At 34.1% G+C, this 27,966-nt stretch overlaps 1 protein-coding gene across 2 annotated transcripts in view; it reads left to right on the top strand.

Moving 5' to 3' along the window:
* The window catches only part of CEP350 (centrosomal protein 350), a 118,355-nt gene that overhangs the window by 1,175 nt on the left and 89,214 nt on the right, over window positions 1-27,966 (top strand). Inside the window, exons 2-6 of one of the 2 annotated variants that reach the window (XM_072946011.1) lie at window positions 19,972-20,057; window positions 21,068-21,111; window positions 22,947-23,061; window positions 23,897-24,056; window positions 27,055-27,677. In XM_072946011.1, coding sequence (XP_072802112.1) covers window positions 19,985-20,057; window positions 21,068-21,111; window positions 22,947-23,061; window positions 23,897-24,056; window positions 27,055-27,677 — 1,015 coding nt within the window. In that variant the 5' untranslated portion in view covers window positions 19,972-19,984. Of the gene's footprint in view, window positions 1-19,971; window positions 20,058-21,064; window positions 21,112-22,946; window positions 23,062-23,896; window positions 24,057-27,054; window positions 27,678-27,966 lie in introns of both variants that reach the window. The other variant, XM_015245676.3, reaches the window with a different exon arrangement.

Below are 27,966 nucleotides of genomic sequence, written 5' to 3'. Positions count from 1 at the left end.
CTTTGGGAGATTTGTTATTAGACCTATGGTAGAAGTTACTTTAAGCCCTTGGGAGTGTAATAATTAGTTTTGGTGTGCTAAATTGACAAACTCCGTTCAGTGTAATAAAATAAATCTGAACCACTGAACCGTCATTGCATTGGATTTAAGATACTTGAATCAGAAAAATAAACATCAAGCTAGAATACATTGTATGTGTGGATAAATACATGTGTATCTCATCTTTTCATAGTGCGTAACAGGGCTTTTGTTTGTAGTGATGATAAGTTATAAAATGTAAACAATTTCATATATATGTGGAAGAATTTCTCTGATTCTGAGATATACTGGTGTGTAGTGTTACGTAAGAACATTAATACTTGAACAGCCAACCTCCTGTAGGGTAATCAGTTTATGAGTTACAAAGTTTTGAATTTTTTTCTAATGCTTCTGATTGCTAGTCTTTTGCCCATGTTATAATGTTATAACACTAATACCATATCATGGATAGAAGGAAGAAGATGAAGTCCCTATCTGGCGAATTTTGTTATTTGTTAAATTGCTGTACGTTACAGTGAGCAAAAAGAAGCTGCTGTCTAAAGTAACTTACATCATTTTTGGTGTGCTTCCACATAAAGTATTTTGTTTAGTCCTCAGCAATTTTGTGAGGTAGACTTGACAAGTGTCCTTATTTTGCAGTTGTGGAAATTGACACACAAGGAAATTCATTTATTTATCTGAATGATGCTGTTATTTTTGCAGATGATGTAGAATTTATAAATTTTTATTTGTTTATTTTTATTGAGGTATAATTGACATATAGCATTATATTGGTTTCAGGTGCACAACATAATGGTTTGATATTTGTATAAATTATGGAATGATCATAATAAATCTAGTTAATATCGTAGAATTAATTTTATTTAAAATTGAGTATTAATATAGATACTTCTGGCATTTGTTTTTTTTTTAATCTAAAAAAAGTTATCTTTATGTTCTTTTGACATGCCACTAGCTCTTTAGGCTGGTAATTATTGGTTCTTTAAAAACATTAGTATTTTCCTAGTATTATGTTCATTATTCACAAGTCATGAGTTGTTGTAATGAATTGCTTTACTTTTGTATATACTCTGCTTGAACAATGTTCTTAAGAAATTGTAGTTCGTTTCTTGTCTCACTTTGATATTCATAGTTCTGTCATCTTTGGTACTTCAAATCATTTATATTCTTGGTTAAGTAAAATATTCAAGCTACATGGTCAGGAGCATAACTGAAAAGTAATAACATCTTGGTAATTTTATTGTAGAATTGATGATTTGAAAAGTTAATTTGCCATCTACACTTGTGATTGCTGTTCTTGTACTGTAGGGCAAGTTGTGAAGTAATTTTCTCTGTTGACTTTTCCCGTGTCAATTTCTGGTGTTACAAATAGTCACCGAAACCTGAATGATCAAAAGATTGCATAGTCTTTTTGCGCTAATATTTTTGTTGTTATCACAAGTATAACTTCACATTTGCCAGTGGTTCTTTTGGGTTATTGTTTGCCTTTCTTATCTAGTCTGTAAGTTCCATGATGGCAGAGATTGTCCATTAACTGTTTTGCACTCAGTGCCTATCACATAGTTACAATAGTCAATCAATATTGGCTGAATAAATTGACAAGAAAATGGTCGTGGCATAATATTTAAAAACAAAACAAAATACTAGTTGATGGTTCCTAGGCACACATCAGGTCTTCTTAGGAGTATACTCCAGAGGTGAGTTCAAGTTTGTTAGGTAGCAGGGGAATGAGAGCCTGGGATTTAAAAGCTGCTGAGAATAAGCCACAGGTGGATCCTGAAAACTTTATTGACTATTTTAATGATTTGCCTAGGTGCTCTGGCAATAGTTATTGTAATTTAAAGAAAATGGAAGCTTTAAGACCCTGACCTGTTATACTAGTACTGTAATTATAGGCTTGTAATAACTTTAAGTCATTTCTTAGTTACAGCATTGGGAGTTTTAAATCTTAAAGGCCAACTAGTCCAATTCTCATGTTTTATACATAAGTAAATAGAGGCTCATATAGAGGAAATCTCTTGCCCATAGTTGGTTTCATAACTGGATGAAGACTCCACTATACGGCTGTTAAGTCTGCATTTGTTTAACGTGTCAGATAATACCAAATCAGAAAATAATTATGAACAGTCTGGCAGTTTATTCTAAATCAGTGTTAATTAAAAACTCAAAACAGGCCTCTCTTTTTATGAAGCAAAAATATTTTTTTAATTTGAAGATGAATCTCAGCCCTCTCCCCTGTCATTGGGGTTAGAAATTGGTACAGTTGATTCAGGAAGGAAATTTGGCATTACCTATCAAAATTAAAAGTACACATACTCTTTGATAGAGTCATTTCATTTTTAGGAGTTTATCTTACAGAAATTTTAACACACGAGCACAAGAGCAAATTTATAAGGATGTTTATTTTATCATTATTACAAATAAATATTAATAACATTTATAAATTAACAAAAAAAGGTCCTAAATGTCCATTGGTAAGGGAATAGTTAAAATTATGGTATATTTATGCTGTGAAGTACAATGCGCTTGTTAACAGATTGAGTGATATCTATATTTACTTCATAAGAAGTAGCTGAGTGTATTATTGAGCACAGGAACAATGCGGCCAACTTTCTGGGTTCACATCTATTTATTAGCTATGACCATTAGCAGGTTACTTAAACTCATCTGTAAAGTGGATATAATTACAGTTCTCACCTGACAGGGCTGTTGTAAGAATTAAGTGAGTTAATGTTTAAGCCCTAAGTAATCATAATAAGCACCACATAAGTATTTGCAATTACCATTATATACTGACGTGGAAGGATGCTCATGATACAATATTGAGTGAAAAAAAAGAAGTTACACTACACTGTGGAATATGATTCAATTTTGTAAAAACAAACATGTAGTCAAAGATATGTAGTTTGATTTTGTTTTGATTTTGTATGTGCATAGGAAAGGGTCTGTAAGGATAGACATTAAACTGTTAGCTGTGTTATCCGTGGGAGAGTGGATGCTTTCCTTTTTTTTAATTGAGACACTTGTGTTGTTTATTGTAAGCCCCACTTTTATAATTTTTGAAACTTTTTTCTGAAAAAACATTGAAGCAGAGTTTTTCATTTATTATACAGTCATATACATGTATTTTTGAATATAGATTTTTAGAGAGCTACAGATTGCATCCACAGACTATCACATGATTAGATTGTATTTCAAAACTTGTTGATAAAAGGTTAAAATTAGTGTATGGAAATTCCTAATAAATGTACTTTTTTTTTTTTACTGTCTTTATGACCTTATGTCTCATTTCTTAATTTACAAAGTAAACACATAGACTAGATTAGTGTTTCTTAAACCCAGGATTCCCGAACTCTGCCATGAGATAGTAAACTCACATGAGCACTGTGGAATATTTTTAAATTTTAAAGGGAAACAGTATTATTTGACAGCTGTGGGACACTGTTCAAACTGTTAGTTTGAGGTAGTGCTCACGAAATTGTGTTACATTCCTTTTGATGTCAGTATGTCTTCAAAGAGCTAGATTTTGGGGGTTACTGTGATGAAAAGCAAGTATTGTGCAAAAATCAGTAAAACTGTGAGACAGTAAGAGAAAGTGGCAGTGTTTGAAGTGATTTCAAGGTTTGAGAAGTTATGTAATGTCTATTAGGTGCATACATCCTTTTATTAAGTAATTATGGTTATTTAGTAATCAAAATATATCTTTTAATTTTTATGTATTTTTCAGACTGCTACTAAGTTGTAGAGGACATAAATACTTTTTAGGTTGTAGGGACGTAACTGTCTAATAAGTGGAACTGTTAGGTCTTTTTTTGGCTTCGAGTACCATGAGAAAATTACTGAGACACTGAGGGTTATGTGAACTGAGAAAGCTTGGGAACCTCTTGAATCCTCTTTGACTAGTAACAGTAAAAAATATATTTTTCATGGAGACATAATGCACAGAGCTATGTATACATTTCTATATAAAATGAAAGTTTCAATTAAAAAAAAACCTTAGTACTTTTAATACACCCTGATATTTTCAACTCAATTCTATTTGGTTTTATTAAAAATTGCTAGTACCAGCCTACCATTTTGATCTACTACATTATACTGTTACTACATATTTGAAAACCATGAGGCTAGATGACCTCTAACTTCCAGCTTTAATATGCTTTGTTCTCTGATTAGTTATAAATGAAGTTGGACTACACTTATATAATAGATGCATCTCTGAAAATCTCTGTAGATGCTACTTTTTTTGTATGATAAATTGTTATATATTCTGTAGGGAAATAATGATGTAAAGGAGATCTTTTTACACAATGAATATTTTTGCAACCAGAAGACTGATTTATTTCTGATAAGTTTGGGGTTTGGTGCTTTTTTTAAAAAGTTAACCACATAAAAGTTTTTGTTGTTGTAAGTAGACTTGTAAAAGCCACTTTGGAATTGTGGCATCTTTCCCTTTTTAAAACTAGATTTAAAAACCACTCATGAGTAATAGCACTGGCTACAAGTTAATTTAAGGCTTCATTTCATTCATGATTTTCATGTCTAAATCTACAAGAATGTTTTATTAAATAATTTCTTTTTAGTTTTGGGCTTGTTTTAAAATATAAAACGCACACATACACATACAACTATTATTTCATTATTTTTTACATGTTACCATGAGATAAATTTTCTGCTTACCAATACTTAACCTCTTCATATTATATGAAATACCTGTGATGATGATGATTATTATGATGGCCCGTTTGCATTGAAGAATTGGATTCTAACACCTGCCAATGGGACCATCATTCAGCAAACAGGTCTGGAGCACCTAATGTGTGCTCTATGCGCTGTGCATGGACTAGGGGTATAAGGAGGAATAAAACATCCCCACAGTCCCATGTTAGAGACAGATGTGTAACTAATAGTATAGGAGCGGGGAGGTAAGAGGGAAGATAAAGTGCTGTGGATCTACAAAGTGGGAGCAACTCCACTGTGTCAAGGAGTCAAAGACTTCCAGTGAAAGAAAAGGTAGTTGTATTTGTTTCCTTAATAGTCTCTAAATTAGCTAGGTTATTGACTGTGAAATGAAACTTTTCAGAATGATTTTTCCTTGTTTTTTTTCCCCTCAAAACGTGATAAATGTATCTGCTTTTGAAAAACTTGAAAACATAGCCACTGAAAAATCTTCCTTTGCTGGCTCCTCACTCCCTTTCCTCAGAGTTAACCAGTGTTAATGGTTTCTTGTGTATTAGCAAAGCTTCTGTAGTGAAAATTTCATACTTTAGGGCAAAAAATAATCCTGACTTGCAAACTACAAGACACTTTTATGAGGATTTCCTTGAAACTAATTTAGAAGAGTAAGTATTGAGAAACTAGATAGTGGCTAAAGAAAATACAGGTTCCTATTTTTAGGGTTTTTTAAGTAAAAGCATAGGGGCACCTTTAGTCGGGCTCTAGTTTAGCTCTTTGTTTCGTATCAGTGGGGGACGTTGGGTTCTTTGTGATCCTTACTCTGCCTCCTATCCTCCAGGGGCCAAGTTGGTACCAAATGTTACAGTTTATTTATGGGTTTTCTGGATTATAATAGATCAGCCTTGTATTTATAAAAGTAATTGTAGAGGTTGTATTTTATATATAAAAAGAGGTGAGGCTAAATTCTCAGGTAATTTGTTTCTGTATATTCTATATTATAGGAGTGTTGGTTATTCTGAGAATTTACATAGAACAGTGTAGTAGTTCTGATTTTTAGAGCTGGAATGTTTTCCACTTTTCCTAGCTCAGTCCCTACTAAATTTGTCCATTTTATATTGAGGCTGATAGTATACTATTGCAGAGTTTTTTTTTCTCAACCTTTCCGACAAACATGGTTGTTGCATAGGGTCTGAAAGAGATGAGAGAACTGAAATGTAGCACAGGTTTGGAAAATACTCTCCACAGAAGCCGGAATGAAGTCTTTTTTTTAAAAAATCTTTTATCCCTTGTACCTGGCACATAGTACAAGCCCAATAAATATTTGAGCTGAATGAGTCTATGTGACCAAATGAGAGCAGTATTAATAAATGTGAAAGGAAAATTTGCTGCTATAAGATAACTTGAGAATTGGCTATTTCAGAATGTTATCTTTTATCTTATTTGTGTATACATAACGATAGGTATAGATCAGAGTTTCTCAAGCCTTTTGGTGTCAAGAAGACACTTCATTCTCGAGTTATTGAAAACTCAAGAGTTTTTGTTTATGTGGGCTATATCTATTGATATTTACTGTATTAGAAATTTTAAATGATGTTAACACATATTTTTAAATAAAATACATTTTCCAAAAACCAAAAAAATTTAGTGAGAAGAGTGCCACTGTTTGACATTTTTCAAATCTTTTTAATGCCTAGCTTAATAGAAGACATCTGGATTTTTGTATCTGCTTCTGAATTCAATCTGTTGTGTTATCATATGTCATGTAGCCTTTGGGGAACTCTACTAAATGCACCCCTAAGAGAATGAGAATGAAAAAGACAAATAATGGTCTTAATATTATTATGGAAATAGTTTTGTCTTTAAAAACACCCCAAAAGGGTCTCATAGACCTTCAGAGATGCCTGGATTACACTCTGGGAACTGGTGGTATATATTATAAATTCACAGTAGGAAAGGACCTTTGAGGTCATATAGTATAATCACCTCTTGTGGATATTTCTTGCTTGTGCAATTGGAGTGAGATAGGGAATACTTCAAGTTTGTTTTTGGGGAATAATCATGTGTTGGCTTTTGGAGATGAGTTTGATGTGCCTTTGAGATTTCTGAATAAGCAGTTTGATATGTGGGTTAGGACATCAGAGATAAGACTGACTTTAGTTTCAGAAACCAATAACATAGAATCTGTATCACTGTGTTGCACTTTTTCTCCTTACTAGACTATAAACTTTTCAGAAAACTTAAGAATACTTTTATTATTCACTTAAGTGACTCAAGAGTTTTATTTTAGTGTCCATTTTATTGTGAGTTTAACTGACATCTTGTAGAGAAACAAGTTATTTCACATTAAATTCAAGCATAAATGAACAATATACTGCTTTGTTCAGACTAAAATCAAGTATCACGAGGACTAGAAAAGAAACTATATTTGATAGGGTTCTATTTGCATCATGTAAAATAGAAATGAAAGCTTCAGACATTGTCCCCTCAAATAAGAATGGTTTGTGTGTCTACGGGAAGGAGAGGGGTGCAAAAGCAGTGGGGAGCAGTGGGGTGAAGGGACAGATAGCTAACTTCCAAAGGTTAGCTAAGTACGGCTCTAACGTCCATAGAAAATGGTAACAGTTTCACTAAAGCTTTAATAAATGTATAAGAAGAATCCAATAAAAGTGATATAAGGGGGAGGATATAGCTCAAGTGGTAGAGCACATGCTTAGCATGTACAAGGTCCTGGGTTCAATCACCAGTACCTCTTCTAAAATTAAAAATATTAAAACAACAACAACAACAACAAATTATGTCCCCCCCCCAAAAAAAAACTAGAGAAAAGAATTTTGAAAAACTAAAATAAATGAAAGTCTTCCAGTGACACTAGAAAAATCATTTTTAAAAAAGTCATGTCAGTAAAAAGCAGAAGCACCTAAAAATAAGGATGCAACTTCAGAAGACTATTTACTTAATAGCAAACATAATCTAAAGCCAACAAGGTGTCCACAATTCAAGAGTCATCAAAATATCCACCTCATAAGAAAAGTACAAAGGCTCAGAGAAAACAAACAGTAGCTGAGAAATTTAAAAGAATGATATTCACCATTTAAAGATTTTCCTTTTATCATGCAGAATAAAAGTTCATAAATAGGGAGAATGGGAAAAGAACAGAAGAAGTAACTTTCAGAGGAAAGGAGCCATAAGAATACTTCACCTGTTTCAAGATTTCCCCATTTCCATGTTCACTCAAGAAACTTCAACCATGAATTATTTTCTCTCGTATGTGTCTCTGGCTTCCTCCCCTCTCTGAGATTCTATCAGCGTGTGTACTTAATAAAGTCTTCTTACTTAAACACAAAAGTCCCTCAACCCAGCACCTTCCATTACTACTGATCTTTTTCCTTCACAAACTTCACAAAAAAGTTGATTGAATACGCTTTCCATTTAGAGATACTTTTCATTCACTCTTCAAGTAATTCCAGTGTAATTTCCACCCCCATTTCTCCACATTTAGCTCTCCCTAAAATCACCAAAGTCCTCTTTGTCTCTAAATCTAATGGGCATTTTAAAATAACAAGTCCTCAACCTGCTTGGTCTTTTGGTCATCACATTTGACCATTCTCTTGAAACACTATTATCCTTTGGCTTCCATATAGTACACTCCAATTTTCCACCTCTTCTCTAGTTCTCTTTCTCAGTCTCCTTTGCGAGCTAGCCCTTGTCTCTTAAATCTTTCGATTCAAGAGGGTTTGACCTAGAGCTCTTTTCTTTTTTAACACTATACTCTCTCTCTCGGTGTCCTCACCCATGCCCAAGGCTTGCCAATCATATATGCCAATGACTGCCATTATGTGAATGACTATTAGAGGCTTTCAGAGGTTTGAGAGAGAGAGATCTAGATTTAAGTTCCAGTTCTGTCTCTTAATAGCTGAATGAATTTGGACAAGTTCCATAGTCTGTCTGATACTGTTTTTTTCATGGGTACAATGGATATATGGATAGTTGCCTCATGAGATTGGAAATAATGTATAGAAAACAATATAGTCCTTGACCCATATAGAAGAACCCAGAAAATACTAGCTATGATTATTGTCTATTAACTGCTCTCATGGTCATTCCCTATAGTGTTAGAGGTCTTTAATTTTGGCTTCTGGTTTGAAAAGATTGTTGCTATCAAGGGTTCTGGAGCTTCAGAAGAGAGACGTTCTCAGGTGGTTGGGGAATCGTTTTCCCTAGTGGAAGCTTATCTTTATGGAATCAACAGTGTTTTTGGAGGCTTCAGGCTTCAAAGAGTCAAAATTGAAGATGACCTCTAGAGCTACAGTTCTCAAAGCTCACTGGGTATTGGGATCCCTGTAGACCATTAAAAATACAGGTTTTCGGTGTTTTCTCAGACCCACTGATTCAGAATCTCTTGGGGGTAGAGCCTTGACATCTCTGTTTTTAACATGTTATCCATACGATTCTCCTAGAGCTGCTTGAGAAAGCAAGCTTAGGAAATAAGAGCTCTGCAGTTCCTGGAAGAAGGTATTGTGTGGCTGCTCTGAAATAGTGGGAATGTTTAGGAATGTAGGTGTGGGTTATTTGGGAGAGGTTATCTTTAGGCTTAAAACCTAGCTGCAGAGGTTGAGTAGGGGAATAATGATTTTAAAGTATTACATTTAAAAGAAATTTAAATACAAAGGATGCTTTCTTTGTGTCCCTATTTGCCATGGATTAAACAGCGGATATGATGACTTTATGACTAAAGGTGCGTTTTTACTGTTACACTGGCATCTTTTTTTTTTTATTGAAATGTAGTTAGTTTACAATGTGTCAATTTCTGGTGTACAGCACATTGCTTCAGTCATACATGAATATACATATATTCATTTTCATATTCTTTTTTGCCATAAGGTACTACAAGATATTGAATATAGTTCCTCATGCTATACAGTATAAACTTGTTTTATCTATTTTATATATACCAATCAGTATCTGCAAATCTCAAACTCCCAGTTTATCCCTTCCCACCCCCTTCCCCCTGGTAACCATAAGTTTGTTTTCTGGGTCTGTGCATCTGTTTCTGTTTTATATATAAGTTCATTTGTCTTTTTTTCTTTTTAAATTCCATGTATGAATGATATCATGTGGCATTTTTCTTTCTCCTTCTTGCTTACTTCATTTAGAATGACATTCTCAAGGGCCATCCATGTTGCTGCAAATGGCATTATTTTATTGTTTTTTATGGCTGAGTAGTATTCCATTATATAAATATACCACAACTTCTTTATCCAGTCATCTGGCAGTGGACATTTAGGTTGTTTCCATGTCTTGGCTATTGTAAATAATGCTGCTATGAACATCGAGGTGCATGTGTCTTTTTGAATTAAGGTTCCCTCTGTATATTTGCCCAGGAGTGGGATTGTTGGATCATATGGTTATACTGGCATCTTAAGATTAGTATTTTGTACATTATCCTTCATACCAGTTCACGCCACTTGCCCGCATTTTAAAAAAAATCAAGCATATTATCATACTATGTTTCAATAAATGCATATTCTTATATAGGTATATATATGTGTGTGTGCATCTATATGATTATATTGCATATCTCTGTGTGGTAAAGGTCTTTGAGTTTTGAGAGAAATTTTATTATGTTGCAGGTTTATTCATAGAGAATACCTTTTTTAGTTAGAAAAGTTGATTATAAACATGTATAAATATGAATGGTAGACATAAAATAGGGAAATTAAAGGTGAGGAGGGAAGGACAGGAAGTCAGGTAAGAGATTAATATAGAAAACAGAAAAGTAAGAGGGAAAAATATCATAGAAGAAAATAGATGAATGGGAAAACAGAAAAATACACTGTTACTATTTGAAGAGAATATGCCATATTTGTTTTTTAAGGAATGAATATAAATGTTTCTATAATTTTAAGCAGATTTTCTTAAGTGAGACTGTACTAGTGAATGAAAGAACCAGAAATGATAATAGAGAAAAAAGAAGTATTAGGAACCCCACCTGCCCCTCTTAATTCACTTTTACCTTTGAGATTTTAGGAGAAGGAATGATATGGTATGGGTTTTAGGAGAAGGAATGTACTATTTCCCGATTGAATTAATTGAATATGATGTAGGACAGTGGGCCTAGATTTCTAATTCCAGTCATTTCAGCTTCCATGTTAGGATTCTGGCTTCTTGCTGTCCTTTGGAGACTTGTATCTTGAGTTTCAGTATAGCTCAGATAGAGTTCAAGTCTGTTGAGGTTGGGTACTCAGTGATACCATCATACTTCCAGAATCAGGGAACTTGATTGCCAGTAGACACAGAATTCTCAAAAAGGCAGATGTGTTTGCCAAATTGTAACTTGATAGTTAGCAGTGGCACCTCTCTAGGAGTTTTCACAAAAAAAATCCATTCAGCTGGGGCTGTACCACCCACCTCTAAGAAACACTAAGATTTTTTTGTGTGTGTGAGGTTGAAACCATGGGTCTAGTAGCTGGGAGAAATGTCCTTTTTCTGTGTAGTTTCTGCTGTTCAGTGAATATCGATGGCAGTATTTTCTTGTTCCAATTAAACTACTCATTACTTTATTCATGTCCAGAGAATGAATAAATGAACCTCCAGTATAGTTTGTACACTATTTTTTTGGCCTAATCATAATAAGGCTTTTACTTGGTTATAGCAGAGTAATAGCATTGTCTTTTGCTCCAGTCTTCTGATCATTGCACATTAATGATCATGTGCTTTTATCAAATGACTCACATTGTTTCCGTGGAATCATACATTTAACTTATTATTTGGCCACCTGTGTATCCCTCTTCTTTACCCTTTTATCATTAGCAAGGTCACTTATACTTTTGTGTTTGTGTGCTTTGTAGTTTATTTTTACCATATATTGTTACAGGCTATTTGCAAAATGGTATATGAATTCCATTCCCTTGTTTCCCATTTCTTTACCCCCCGTAGCTTTCTGGCCTAGCGATGCGTGTTCATTGTGTTCCTCTTCCTTTCGTATGAATAGTTTCCCAGCCTGGCTTTTTAACCACTTTTTCTGCTTCTGTGATCATGTTGCTTGTCACTTCTGTTAATTACTCCACTCCTTTCCCTATCTGTCCTTTCACTGGCAGCTCTGCCTTTGACTCCTTTTTATTCTTTTCTGTTTCTATTTGTTTATATGTGTGTCTCCTCTCACTAGATTGTGAGCATTAAGTGCCCAATGAATATTCATTGGGTAAATGAATGAATGTGTATGTGTGTGAGAGAGAGGGAGAGGGAGGTGATAAGGGCTATAAAAAGTGAACAGAGTGCTATGGGAAACAGATGAAGCAGTAATTCTGTTAAGGGTCAGTCTGGGAAAGATTTATAGGAGAGGACATTAGAGTTTGGCCCTGAAGAGTATTACTCCCAGGGAAAATGTAGGAAAAGAAGATGTGGAGATAATGAAAGTTTCTGAATGTTCAGAGAATGCACTCTAGGTATAGCAGGAACAATTGATATACAGTGGCAATAGCAAGGGGTAAGACCAAATTAAGGTAGTGGAGGGTTCCAACTTATGTCATGCTAAGGGATTTGGAACTTTATCCCATAGATGATGGTCATTGGAGAGTCATTTTATTTTATTTTTTTTAACATTTTTTTATTGAGTAATAATCATTTTACAGTGTTGTGTCAAATTGCAATGTAGAGCACAATTTTTCAGTTATACATGAACATACATATATTCATACATATATTGCATTTTGTTTTCACTGTGAGCTACCACGAGATCTTGTATATATTTCCCTGTGCTATACAGTATAATCTTGTTTATCTATTCTACATTTTAAAATCCCAGTCTGTCCCTCCCCCCGCCCCTTGGCAACTATAAGTTTGTATTCTATGTCTATGAGTCTGTTCCTGTTTTGTATTTATGTTCTTTTTTTTTTTTTTTTTTTTTTTTTTTAGTTTCCACATATGAGTGATCTCATATGGTATTTTTCTTTCTCTTTTTGGCTAATTTCACTTGGAATGACATTCTCCAGCAACATCCATGTTGCTGCAAATGGCATCATGTTGTCATTTTTATCGCTGAATAGTATTCCATTGTATTATACCACATCTTCTTTATCTAGTCATTTGTCAATGGACATTTAGGCTGTTTCCATGTCTTGGCTATTGTAAATAGTGCTGCTATGAATACTGGGGTGCAGGTGTCATTTTGAAGTAGGGTTCCTTCTGGATACAAGCCCAGGAGCGGGATTCCTAGGTCATATGGTAAGTCTATTCCTAGTCTTTTGAGGAATCTCCATACTGTTTTCCACAGTGGCTTTCCTTGCTTCCCTCTCCCACTTTTAATAATTTAGATGTCTTCATTTACAATTTTGTGTTTATTCTATTTGTAATTCATGGTAGTTATCATCTTTCCAGTTATGAGTTTCTCATTTTTTGTAGCATCCTGCTGCTTTTCTGTATAGACTAGACCTGTCAGTATTTCTTTTAGCATGGGTTTAGTGTTGCTAAACTCTTTTAGCTTTTGATTGTCTGTGAAGTTCTTTATCTCTCCTTCTATTCTAAAGGATAGCCTTATTGGACAGAGTATCCTAGGCTGCATGTTTTTTTCATGCAGGACTTTGAATATATATGGCCAGTCCCTTCTGGCCTGTAGTGTTTGTGTAGAGAAATCAGCTGAGAGCCTTATGGGGGTTCCCTTATAACTCTTTGTTTTTCTCTTGCTGCCTTTAGAATCATTTCTCTATCCTTGACTATGGCCATCTTGATTATGCTATGTCTTGGTGTGGGTCTGTTTGGGTTCTTCCTGTTTGGAACCCTCTGAGCCTCCTGTACTTGGATATCTGATTCCTTCTTTAGGTTTGGGAAGTTTTCAGTCATGATTTCTTCAAATACCTTTTCAATCTCCTTGTGTTCTTTCTTCCCCTTCTGGAACCCCTATTATGCGTAGATTGGCATGCTTTATATTATCCCATAGGTCCCTCATATTGTTTTCATTGTTTTTTATTTGTTTTTCTCTCATCTGTTCTGATTGGATGCTTTCTGTTGTCCTGTCTTCTAGGTCACTTATTCGTTCCTCTGCATTATCTAGCCTGCTTTGTACAGCCTTTAGGTCAGCTCTCATCTCAGCAAATGAGTTTACTAACTACTTGGTTCTTTATAGCTTCTATTTCATTTTTGACATTATTTTATATCTCTAAACACTATTTCTTTTAGTTCCTTCAGTACTTTGATCAGTCCTTTTTGAAATCTTGATCTAGTAGGCCATCAATGTCTATTTCCTTGATCATGCTTTCAGGGGATTTCTCTTGATCTTTTAATTAGGAGTGGTTCCTCTGCTTCTTCATATTGCTCATATCTCTCTGGTATCAGTGAGCAGGCGGGTCACTCCCCCTCCTGATGTCGCAGTCAGGTGCTGCACTTGGGCGAGGCAGATGGGTGGATCGTGCCCCCTCCCAGCATCGTGGTCAGGTGTTGCGTTCCTGCCAGGAAGGCGGGTGGCCACCCGCCCTCTCCCAGCACCGGTCACTTCGCTGCTTTGTGCAACTGCCCTCTCGACCTCAGGTCGGCGCCCTGTAGGTGTGCTCAGGGAAGGCTGCGGAACAGTCCTGCCCCTGCTCCATGCCAAATATCAGCTGCTTGTTTGTCTTGAGGGTGTGAGTTCTCTGAGGTGCCAGGGCAGAAAGATCCTATCTACCTTGGGCTTTAAACAAGTCTCAGTCCTGCCCAGGAGTTCGGGGAACCTCCGGGTGTGGATTTAGGTCTTGGCCCCGCCCCTACCCAGGCGTGCGCACAGGAGGAGATTGCGGCTATGGCTGTGCCCCACCTCTCTTCTCACGAGAATCTCCAGTAATGGCGCTATGGGTCTGAGGAGATAAAGGCTATGGCGCCTGTCCCCCCAGGGCACACCAGCCATGTTGCTTTGCTTTTTTTTTGCAATTTATGGGGAACCGAGGTGGTTCTGCTCTGTGTCCCCTCCCAGCCACGGCACACGGCCCCCTGCAGTCCCCTCGGGCTGTCTCAGTGCAGCCGCCCAGTCCTCCGCCCGGCTCGGGCAGCGTGTCCCGGCCCCCAGCTGCCATCTCGCATCTCGGGCTGGGTGTCACAGGGACCCTTTGAGCCCGTTTAACTTAGTTCTGTCAGTCAAGGGGTTCTCTGTACAGATCCGAGCCTCAGAGGCTCACACTCTGTCCTGCTGACCTCTCTGTTGGAGTGGAGAGACCCAGGCAATGAGCGTTAGTCCTCCTTTGCCTCTCCCTCCCCGTGGGACCAGTCCCATGCTGTTTTGCTTTTTCTTCTTTCTTTTTTCCTTTTCTCCTACCAGATTTTTGGCGTCTTTATCTTTTGAAGAGATCGATGTTCTGTCAGAGTTTGGCAGGTGCTCTGGTTGGCTGAGTGGGTCTGTAGATGTGAGTTTTGGTGTATTTGTGGGAGAGGGTGAGCTACAAGCATCCTTCTACTCCACCATCTTGCTTCTCTCTCTGTCATTGGAGAGTTATAAAAGCAGAGTTGCTAGGTTCTGTTTTAGAAAGATAACTTTGATATGGAGAATCAATAAGGAGCAGAATAATTTAGGAAGCTTTTTACCATTGTTTAGGCTAAAAATGATGCTCCAACAGAGGCAAGGGGAAGAGAGGGAGGGAATTAGAGAAATGTCTTAAATTTGTTTTTCAGCAGCTTTATGGAGGCGTGTTTTATATATCATAACAGAGAACATCTTTAAGTTAGTATTGAGTTGGTAACTCAGTAAATAATGGAGTGAGGAAGAGGCAGGAATGTCAGAGATGAGCTGGATGCATGGTAATCCCATTTGCTAAGAGAACAAGAAGGAGGAACAATTTTGAAGATAGAAGATAAAGAATCTGGTTCTGAGCGTGAAATGTTTGAAGTATCAGTGGGACTTGGAGATACACCATCAAATAGACTGAAAACTTGGGTCCAGAGCTCGAAGAATAATCCAAGACACAAATATGATGACATCTAGAAAGTAGTTGACACCATGAAAATGAGTGAGATTGCCTGGGAAGAAGGAGCTAAAATAGATGATGCTTAGGAATGGAACCAGAAAGAAAAAGAAAATCTGAACAGACTAATTACTAACAATGAAATTGAGTCAGTAATAAAAAAAACTCCCAACAAATGAAAGTCCAGGACCAGATGACTTCACAGGGGAATTCCATTAAACATTTAAAGAAGCGTTTTCCTTCTCAAACTATTCCAGAAAAATTGAAGAAGAAGGAATGCTTTCAAACTCATTCTGCAAGACTAGTATTACCCTGATACCAAAATCAGACAAAGACACTACAGAAAGAAAAAAAAAGATTGCATTGCCAGTATTGCTGATGGCCATAGATGTAAAATCTTCAACAAAATATAAGTAAGCCTAATTAAAGAATACATTGAGTATCATACCATGATCAAGTGGACTTTATTCCAGAGATGCAAGGATAGTTCAATATCAGCAAATCAATCAACATGATACACGACATTAATAAAATGAAAGATGAAAATCACATGATCATCTCAATAGATGCAGAAAAAGCATTTGACAAAATTCAACATCCATTAATGATAAAAACTCTCAACAAAATGGGTATAGAGGGAATATACCTTAACATAATAAAGGCTATATGTGACAAGCCCACAGCTAACATCATAGCTGACACTGAAAAGCTAAAAGCTTTTCCTTTAAGATCAGGAACAAGATAAAGATGTCCACTCCTGTCACTTTTATTCACATAGTAGTGGAAGTTCTAGCCACAGAAATTGGACAAGAAAGAGAAAAAACGCATCCAGATTGGAAGGGAAGAAATAAAACTGTTACTATTTGCAGATGATGTGGTACTACATATGCATAGAAAACCTTAAAGGCTCCTCCAAAAAATTATTAGGCCTAATAAGTGAATTCAGGAAAGTTGCAGGATACAAAATTAATATACAGAAATCTGTTGCATTTCTATATACTAATAATGAACTATCAGAAAGAAAAATTAAGAAAACAATCCCATTTACAGTTACATCAAAAATAATAAAATACCTAGGAATAAATTTAACCCAGAAATGAAAGACCCATATGCTGAAAACTATAAAACAGTGGTGAAAGAAACTGAAGACAGAGCAAATAAATGGAAACATATATCATGTTCATGGATTGGAAGAATTAATATTGTTAAAAAAAAGTCCATACTACCCAAAACAATCTACAGATTCAGTGCAGTTCCTATCCAAATACCCATGGCATTTTGACAACTACAGCAAGTAATCCTAAAATGTGTATGGAACCATGGAAGATTGAGTTTTCACAGATTAGATTCTCTTCTTTCTATGAAGAGATTTTTCCTTTGTACTTTTTCCACAATAATTCTTTTTTCCATTTTTATGGAAAATGGTGATTTATATATACTATATATACTTACATAAAAAATAGACCTACTTAAATACATTCTGTTAATAGCACTCACTTATTGGGCATAACCAGGGATTTTGAAGAGGAGATTATTGAAAAATTGAGATGCTTTAATTCATTATAGAACTGAATTGAAACTATAATTATAAATCTAAACCAAGGTATAATTATTCAAAGTTACCTAAAAATACTTCTAACTGAAGTAAAATATACATTGATAAAGTATATAAGAGTACAGTTTGATGAGGTCTCATAAACTTGAACAAACCTGTAAAATCAGCACCAAAATCAGTACACAATATTATTAGTACTTCAGAAACCCTTCATTGCTCCAATTCCAGTCATCCTTCCCCCAGAAAACATATGTAGTGACTATCCTCACTTGTAACTCCTACTTTTGCTTGTTTGATACTTTATAAAATGGAAATATATAGCATATACACTTGTTTCTGGCATTCTTCATTTAACATGTTTGTGATATTCAGTTATCTGGTTGTATGTAGTTGTAATTATTTCATTCTTGTTAAATGGTGAATATAATATATTTGCAGGATGAAATTTTATGTAAATGTCACACTCCTAATATTTAGTCATTTGCATTTGAAGATGATTAATTAATAATAGCATTTTTATTTTGAAGCAGGTAGATTCTTCCTTCTTTTTACTTACCTATCCTGTCTCAACCTTATCAGCATTAGCTCCTAATCATTAGAAAATTTTATTATATATATTAGCATGTATTTCAGTTTTAAAGTGGAGAGAAGGCTGACCAAAGAAAACTTTTGTCAAATCAGTGACAGGTTTTATTTAGTAATATAGAATAACTCATATTTGTTTATTTATCACTGACATTTGGCTATACTGAAAGTATCTTTATGAGAAGGAGAGTAAAGTGAGTTAATTTTTTGAATGTTTTGGCAGCTCTGATTAAAGTTTTTATGGTTGGAAAAATTTTAAGCGATTGGCATATTTGTTGATTTTAGCTTTTCTACGATTCCTGTCTATTTTTAAAAACCTAGGTTGACTTTTCTTAGAGCCATATTGTATACTGTATGAAAATTTTGTTTTTAGAACACTTTGCAAGTTTTTTTCTAAGAAATTTATAAACCAGGATTATTTACTGTAGGTGAAAATAACTATCTTAGACATTAATTATGCCTTTAGTTTTACATGTTTGGACTTAGTAAGTAGGCTTTTCCTTTTCTTAAATTTAAATTGGGATCTTCAGTATTCACTATATTGAATCACCTTTACAGACAACTTTTGAAGAAAATTATTTTTATCAGATATGACAAAGGTTTAATATATTTATAGTGTAAGAACTCATCAAATTGATAAGAAAAGCTGTAATATTCTGGTAGGTAAGTGGATAAAGGTCAAGAAAAGATAATTCATAAATGAAGAACTAAGATTAAGATCTATGACAGAATGTTTAGTCCTGCTAGCAGTCTACTGAATTCAAATTGAAGCAATGATTTTCTTCCCTAATGGGAATATAATCAATATTCATTAATAATCAAGAAAAGTAAAAAGTATAGATAATGCTCAATATTAAAATACATTAATGAAACTGATGGGCTCATATTATTGTAACTTGGAAAACAATTCAACATTGGCTCTAAAGAGCAGCATGTTCTGTACATTCTTTAGTTCAGTTTTAACATGCTTTGTAGATCTCCTTTTCTAGATATATAATCCAAATGAGCAAAAATTCACATACATGAATGTGTTCATTTCAGTGTTATTTAGAGAAAATGAGGTGTAATTCTGTATTGGTAATCTACTGCTATGTAACTTCACTTCCCAAATAGTTGTCACATTGGCTGTAGGCAGGAAACCTGAGTTTTTTGCCACATGGACCTCTTCATAGGGCTGCTTGACTGTCCTCATGACATGGCAGCTGGATCCTTAAGTGAGAGAGAGAATAAGCATTGCCTTTTATGACTTAGTCTTGAAAGTCATACAGTGTCACTTCCACACATTTGGTTTGTTAAAAGTGAACCACTAAGTCCAGCCTACATTCAATGAGAGGAAGATTAAGCTCTGCTTCTCGAAGAAACGAGTATCAAATAATTTTTGGATGTGTTCTCAAATCATTACAGATATCCAGTGGTTAAGTGGGACACAAAATTGAAATTATAGTGATTGCAGTAAAAACAGTAGAACAGAAGGGATTATGCATAATATCTTAATAATAGTGTAAGGATTTTGGAGCAGAGATGAGTTTTCCTCTCCTATATTTTGCAAACTTTTTGTGTTGTTATGTGACTCTTAAAACAGAATTTTGTCATCTAGCTGTTTAGTCAGCATAAGTAGATCATGATCTTTGTGAGTCATGGTATTTTTTCTTTCTATAATTTTTTGTGGTAAAATATAAAATTTACCATCTTAACCATTTTTTAGCATCTGTTGATGGATACTTTGGTTGCTTTTATCTTTTGACTGTTGTGAACAATGCTGTGACTATGAATATACAAATATATCTTCAAGATACTACTTTCAGTTCTTCTGGATCATATAATTTTATTTTTAATTTTTTGAGAAACTGCCATGCTGTTTTCCACAGCAGTTGTACCATTTTACTTTCTCATAAACAGTGCACAAGAGTTCCAATTTCTCCACATCTTCATCAACATTTGTTTTTTGTTGTGTTTTTTTTGATAGTAGCCATCCTAGTTCTTGTGAGGTGATCATGATATAATTTTCAATGGTTTAGTTTTCTAAGCAAAAATAAAGTTACTAGATTATCAGGAACTCTTAAGAGGATATAATGATACTTTTAGAGATGGCAAAGTTTCTTTTCTGGCCTTCACTAAAGGCAAGATACATCAGGGCATTTTCTTTACTGATATTGTAATACTGATTTTCAGTGAATGCTGATGATGTGATTGCAGGTAAATTGGCAGGATGAGGAGCAGCAAATCAAAAGAGGTGCCTTTACTAAATCCAAGGAGCTCTCAAATCACGAATACTGTTCAAGGTATGATTTTTTTTTATATACTGAACTTAATGCTGTATTTAGGTCATGTGCATAAAATTCTGGGCTAGTCAGTAAGTAGAAATTGTACATGTGCTTTGACAAGTAGATAAATTTTAAAATTCAGTTTTGTTTTAAATGCACAAAGTACCTTACCTTCAAAGGCAACCAACAGTATAAACTGTTCTGTAAAGGAAAACATCCTTTTAAAAAAAGAATCAGTAAATGTAAAATTAGTTATATACAATATCTTACAAATTCTAACTTAACATCAATAAATGGTATTATGTAGCTCCTAATATAGTTATAGACCTACAGTGCACAGATAACAAAAATAATAGTCTCATTGAACTTTTTTTTTAAATGATGTATCAGGTAACTTTAATTTAGGGCGTGATAGTTTTTGAGGGACACTGACAAACTGGAGTACGTCTAGAGCAAGATTATTGGGTTTGTGAGGGATCTGGAAATCACATCACATGAGGAGCATTTGGATGAAATGAAAATATTTATCCTAGAGAAGGATGACTTAAGGGAAATAAATGGACTTACACTCTTCGAAGAGCAGTTATCTTAAAGACTAAATAGATGTTACCTTTTTTCTACTGGTAGATTGAAGTCTGTAGTAGTTTTCTAATCTTTTCATGTCATAATGTGAAATACAACACAATACTAAATTTTGTATTTGTTCAGCTCATGGGGATAAAAGGAGGATACTGCTTATTGCTAGAGATGTCTAATGGAGATGGGGGTGGGGGATTAGTCCAGGTTTCCTAAGGACTAACGGGGTCAGTGTGCGATACAGCTCTAAACCATGTATTGGGAAGCTCTGCTTTGCAGAATGAGAGAAGAACCGTGTTTTTGCTCAGTTTAATAATGCACTTGCTGGGGAATAGTTCTGCCTAGTAAAGTGATTCTCAAACTTTTGAGTACATTTGGGAGTTTATTAAAATGCAGATTCCAAGGTACACTTCAGAGATTCTAATTCAGTAAATACCAATGTTGTCTAGCAGATGTAACCACACCATGGGATGCACTTTCTCAGACCAAGGCTGCTGTAAGTAGTTACAGCTTTCATTTATTTATTTCTGGTTTAAAATTGATTTCCTGTTACGATTGAATAGATTAAACTTTTTTTTCTATAGTGCTTTTTTGATAAAATAAAGTTAAACATTTTGGTAAGAAATTATAAACCATATGTTAACAAAATGAACATTAATGACGACTATTAAATAGTAAAGCAATAATTAAGACACTGCTTTAAATATCAGGAGCATTAACACTATGGCATATAAAAATTAAAATAATTTGTGCTATTTATTCTTTAATAAATTTGCTCATTTGGTATGTTGAAATGAAATTTTTAAACAATGTATTTGATAATGTGGGGCTCTGTCTGTAGAAGGCTCCGAGTCAGGAAATGAAAGAAATAGCTTCTTGAATGGACTGTGAATTACGTCTTCTTTTTTGGTGTCTATAACATCTTTTCTTTTTTGGTGGCAGTAACAGAGTATTTTCTCTTAGCACTGCTGAAGAAGAATGCCTATGGGCAACTGTTCTCATTTGTGTTCTGTTCAGTCTTGTCTGGAGTTTAGGAATACAAATTTGACAAGTGATGCATATCTCCTACAAAGGGAGACCCTTTCCTCTTTCTTTCTTTCTTTCTTTCTTCCTTTTTTCCTTTCTCTCTCTCTCTCGGAAATTATTCTTCTAATATATTTATTTCTTGTTTGTTTGTTTTCTTTTGTATTCTATCTGAATTTGAATGACTTATTTCTTTACTGTTTGAATATATTTTCTGTCACTTAATCTTTTTAACTGGCTTAAAAATCAATCTGGAAAAGGTACTATAACCTAAATTTGGTCATAATGCACAGTCAAATTTTAGCTCCATGAATACAGCAATCAATATATATTCTGTCTCTTCTACATGAGCGTTATATATCTATATTGTAAGAATAGTTTTTATCCCCAAACTAATTTAGAGTTGAACTGTTAATAGTTGTTTTTCAAAACAAAACAAAACAAAACAAGCCTGTTGGGTTTTTAAAAAGAATTTTTAGGGACGGAAGTGGCTCATAATATAAATTGGGTGAAATGCCTGATACAGAATTATTAATATATAAAGGATTGTTCCAATTTTGTTAGTACATGCACTGCAGAAATCCAGAAGAAGATAAATCAGAATTTTACACAAAGTTTTTATCTCTATGTGGTGAAGTTTTGATGATTTTAATCTTATTTTTTCCTACCTTTTCTGTTTTCTCCCAGTTTTCTCCTGTAAGCATGTAATACTCTGCTTTTTAGGGGAAAATACTTTTTAAAATCATTGAGAACATTGGTGCTTATATCAAAAGTTGACTTAAATTGTAAAGTGTACAGAAACCTGAATTCTACCTTTTGAATTTTGTTCTTATTGTGAAACTTACTTTATAGACATAAAACTGTAAAAAGTTGTGGCTGTTTGTGTAGGCCTAAATTTCAGTCTGTTTGAATCATTCTTTCCTCATTTTTGCATGTAAAATGCACAAAATACATAGAAATTGCACAAAATATGTAGCACAATGATATGCAACATACAGCGTCAGAAAATTTACAGCTTTTAAAAAACTCAACAATTAAAAAAATGGGTCAACAGAACAAATAGAAACTCTTCGATATTCTTCAGAATCTTTCTGATTTACATGTCCAGATTTGGGCAGCACTGAGCCAGTTGTTAAAATAGCTGAAGTAGTAAATAATGGAAAAACTTATTTTTTTTATTAAAATAAAGCATTCCTGAGTTTTTTCTACTTTGGTTAGACAATATAGTTTTAAATAACTAAGTAAATCAGTGGTAGCTGGTTTATTTACAGAATTAACCTGCTTGTCTTGATGGTGTTTAAACTTTAGCTGAGGCACATTGAAAACAAATTAGAAGTAGCTCCTACGAGTACAGCTGTGTTTGATTCTGTCATGGATACCAAGAAATCTTCTGCAAGTGCTACCAGAAAAATAAGTAGAAAAGGTATGTATGAGATTGCTTCCAAAGATATAAATATGTTAAATATAAGTTTTTAATGTTTTGTCTTAATTTCTTATAGTCCCATGCATTTGCTTGCTCTTTTGTCAGAGGCTATAGACCTCACCAGCATTTAGTGTTTTTTTTTTTTCTTGGATCTGAGTAATTTGAAGCAGCCTTATATTCAGTGCCTGTAAATGATATTTTTACCATCTTTTGACCAGTGATGTTAGCATCACTGCATCACCTTTGACAGTGAGTTTTCATTTGTTTTTAGTGAGAATTTGATTTTGAGCCTTTGCGGTTATAGATGTTTTTATTTTATTTTTTTTTAATTCACAGATAATATCACTTTGAAATTTAATTGACTTAAGATATATATTTTTTGTTGGAGTTTAAAATCAAAATTGGAATATCTGTTCTACAGATACCATCATTAATTGACACTGTGAATATTTTCTTTGATTACCTTTTGTATATTTAATTATAATTAGTGGGCTACCCCCTGCAGGTTAGTACTTTCTACTGAAATTGATTTTAAAAAAATAAATCTGTCTGTTAGGTTTTATCTGATACTTCTTTTTTTAAGTGAATGAGAGCTTTTGACAAAAAAGAATTTTATAGGTATAATTTTATTTTGCATTGTTTGCTCATATTACAGTCTTTCTCTATAGATTGAGTTACTGTAATGATTTAAACCTCCATTTTTTTCCATTTGTTTGCATAACCTCTAAGTAGAGGTGCCAGTAATAATATATACCTAAGTTATTTTCTTAAATACTAGCCAAATTCAGACAATCATGTTTTCTATCATATTTTCATAAATTTCCTTTCTCTTCAGATGGTAGATACCTGGATGATTCTGGGGTTAATGCCCCCTCTTCCAAATCTTCTAAAACACGAAAAGAGAAATCTCGTAGTCCTCTCAGAGCTACCACCCTGGAGAGTAATGTAAAGAAAATTAATCGTGTGGAGTTTCGTGAACCTTTAGTTTCTTACAGGTTAGTGTTGTTTAAAAAAATTATCAAATAGAGTTAGCCTGAAGTATCTACAGTAAGATCATAGTTTACTTTCCCAGTTTTCCATAGCACTCTGGATCTATTATTATTACTACCTTTTTCATTTTCTAAGAAGGTAAAGCAAAATCTTTTATATTATGAAATGCTGACTTTCTACTCTTTTACAGATTATTTAAATACTTGGAGAGAAGAAGTAGTAATATTTGCCCAGGCCACCATCATTGTAATGTTTCCTACAAATTATTCACTCTTTGGAAGTGTGGCTTTTTTTCCCTTAGTATTTCAGATTGGGTATTCTACATAATAAGTATTGTTAGCTTAGTTTATCTTCTTCTTCTTCTTTTTTTTTTTTTTTTGGTAACATTAATTAGTTACCCAAAAACCTTTCTTCTTGAGGATACGAGTTGGTTTATTGTTTTACTTTGTTGCCAGTGGATATTTGAAGGACATTTTACTAATGGTAATAATATGTTCACACTCTTGGAATAGCAAATAGTAAAAGTAATGAACACTAGATTTTATATTTATTTGTTTCATTTATAAGCATTTTCAGTATTTTAAAGTGTCAATAAATCAAGGAGTTTAATGATGGTGCGTGGTAGTACTGGGCGTATGTTTATACTCTCAAATTTGAGATAAAGAATTTGGATGATGGAGTTGGATTATAAATTCAATTTTCAATATATTCAATTTGATGTAATTTTGAAATATCTAGGTGAAAATATTGAGTAGGCATTTGGAAATTTGGGTAGGAATGTGTGTGGAAAGGTCAGGGCTGCGAATATAAATTTGGGAGTTGTCACTAGTGTTGAAGTGATAAAATGGTGAAAATATAGAGAAAAGACCAGGGACTTAATCTGGGTAAAAATTCATAGGTTAGAAAAAGGAGGAAGGAAAAATTCGAAGAATAATGAGATGCCTAGAAACATAATCATTCTCAGAATTGAAACTGAATTACTGTTTATATTCTATTGTTTTTCCTGCAAAGAATACACCTCATATTTAAAATTGTGTAAATTATGTATCTTTTAAGAAAAGAAAAAAGTACTCATAGGATTGCTGTGAACAAAACACCCTTCACCTAGCCAACTCCGTTTATCACTTAAAACTTTTATTACCTTCTGTATGAAACATTTCTACCCATCTTCATTCCCCAGCTTATTACCCTTCCTCTGTGTGCTCCCATAATACTCTTAACTTCCTCTGTTAGAGCATTTTCATGTTGCATTCTATTTTGATTACGTCTCTACCCATTACATTAGTTTATGTAAGGCTGTAAATCTGTCTTATTCTCAAAGCATTATCTTAATGCCTATTTGCTAAGTATTCCATAAATATTTTTCCCAATATTTTATCATGAAAGTTTTCATATTTACAGAAAAGTTGAAAGAATTGTATAGCGAACACCATTATACAGGTTGAGTATATATTTAATGAGTGAGTGAATGAAAGACTGTATGAAGTTACTTTTTTTTTTTGGTCAATTGTCCTTCCATTTTAAGATTGAGGCATGATATGAAACCTGCCATTTTATGCTTTATTTTATTCTCTGCATGTACTAATTTTAGACTTTAATCACTTTGACAGTGAATTGTTGCAATCTGGTCAAGATAGTGAAAATAATTGAATTTAGCCTTAATCTGTAGTGGAAGCTACAGAACTTAATTCTCAGATTCTACAGATCTTAAGCTACAGAACTTAATTCTCAGCCCCTATCTTGTTTAATAATCAACCACTTAGAACAGGGTCCAGTATTTTTTGGGTCATGGACCCCAATGAGAATCTGATGAAAACTGTAGACTGTCTCCTTAGAAAAATGTGCATACTCATGCACTCATGATAAACACGGTTACCACAGTATGCTGTTAAAGAGTCATGGCCCTAAGAATTTTTGTGGTATCAGAGTTTTATGCCTACACATGAAACATCTAGATCATTGTTACGCAATAGAATCATTAATGTGAGCCACATACATGTCATTTAAACATTTTTGGTAATCACATACACAAAGATTTTTATATTCTTTATTCATTTATTTTTTGTGTTAAATCTTTAGAATCCAGTATATAATTTGCATTATAGTACATCTCAGTTTGGACTAGCCACATTCAAGCGTTCAGTTACCACATGTGGCTAATGTCTGCTCTTTCACACATTGCAGGTCCAGATTGTTGTTATGTCTGCTTTTATAATTTTGAGTATTTTTTCATGTGCTCTTCTTACTGCTGAGGCTTGTCTTCATTAACTGCTCTTTTGATAAACTGCCTCTGTTCTTAAAACATAACTTATTAGAATAATGTGTAAAATAAAAATAGTCTTTGAAGGAAGATTTTTGCTTGTGTTTTTATGAATAGAGATTATGGATTTTGTGATAGGTTCTTTGGCCATGCCCAGTCATCTTTGCTGACTTTGAAGTTTCTAGATATGCTTTACATAATTTGAACCTGCCAAGAAAGTTATCTGTAGTTCAGAGAGGTTTAACTTCACTAACCACATTTATTTGGAAGAAGATATTTATTGTATTTCCACTTTATTTCTACTCCCAATCTATTTGTTAACTTGGTACATTATTTAGAAGTTATACATATGAAATGCCAGTATTTGAGAACTTTTTTTCTCATACTTAAGATTTCATGGAGAAGTAAAATGTACATTTTGGTAATAGACGTAAAGTGAGTATCTAAACTTAGATTGTAATCCTCTTTTCTGAGGCTCTTTAGGAGATCTCTCCATGCATTTTTTGCATATTTCTTATTTTTTAATATACAGATTATGATTTAGATTATTTGCCATCTAACTTGATACACATGGGGCACTGAGCATTGAGTTTTAATATTAGTAATGGTTATTTTGTTATTTTTAGCCTACTGGAATTTCTAGGTATTTTTTAGTTCTCTAATATTAGCTTAGAGTTCTCCATTTAGTTTGTATGACTGGTTTTTGTACTCTTTATTCAAAGCTTATTGTTTTTTAATAACAGGGAAGTCCATGGCACACCTTCTAATATAAGTCCCAGCCATTTAGAGTCAAAGCATGTGTATTGTGTGGATGTTAATGAAGAGAAGCCTGAGAGTGGGAACCGGATAATATGCAATCGAGAGGATCGGAATATACGTTGCTGTGATTTTGAGAGCTCCCAATCATCTGTCATCAATGATACAGTTGTTAGGTTTTTAAATGATCGGCCAACAATTGATGCATTGCAAAATTCTGAATGTTTGATTAAGATGGCAGCTCCTATGAGAACTGAGGAAGAAAAGCCTAATAGAGCAAAAGGAAATGAGAACAATTTGAAGGCTTTTCTGAATAACATGGGCCATGATATTGATCCAAAAGTGTTGCGGCTAACTGACTCTTCTCCGTCTTCTACTAGTACTTGTAATTCCCAAAGATTAGATATCCTAAAGCGGCGACAACATGATGTCAAACTGGAAAAACTCAAAGAGCGGATTAGGAAACAGTGGGAACACTCAGAAGAAACAAATGGGCGGGGCCAAAATCTGGGTCATATTGACCATCCAGTAATGGTTGTTAATGTTGATAACTCAGTGACTGCAAAAGTCAGGAAAGTAGCAGCAGCACCACCTGCTCCAGCATATAAAGGTATGTAATCAGTCTTTGTATTTTTTTCTTTATTCCTGCCTCCTTGTCCACTTTTCTCCCTAGGATATATTTGAGTACAGAAGATCATCTTTAGAACAAGGTGTGAGTCTCAAATTAAATGCATATGAAATTAATTCAGGGTACAAATTAAAAATGCAGATTCCTGGATCCTACACTGGACCTAAATCAGAATTTCTATGGAGATAGACTCTGGAGTTGGAATTTTTAACAAGTCCCTTCAGGAGATTCTTATAGTTTGAGGACCACTATGTGAACATTTAACAAGTTG

The sequence above is a fragment of the Vicugna pacos genome, chromosome 21 (genome assembly GCF_048564905.1).
Source record: "Vicugna pacos chromosome 21, VicPac4, whole genome shotgun sequence".
NCBI classification, from domain to species: Eukaryota; Metazoa; Chordata; class Mammalia; order Artiodactyla; family Camelidae; genus Vicugna; species Vicugna pacos.
This window is presented reverse-complemented; position numbering and strand designations above follow the sequence as displayed.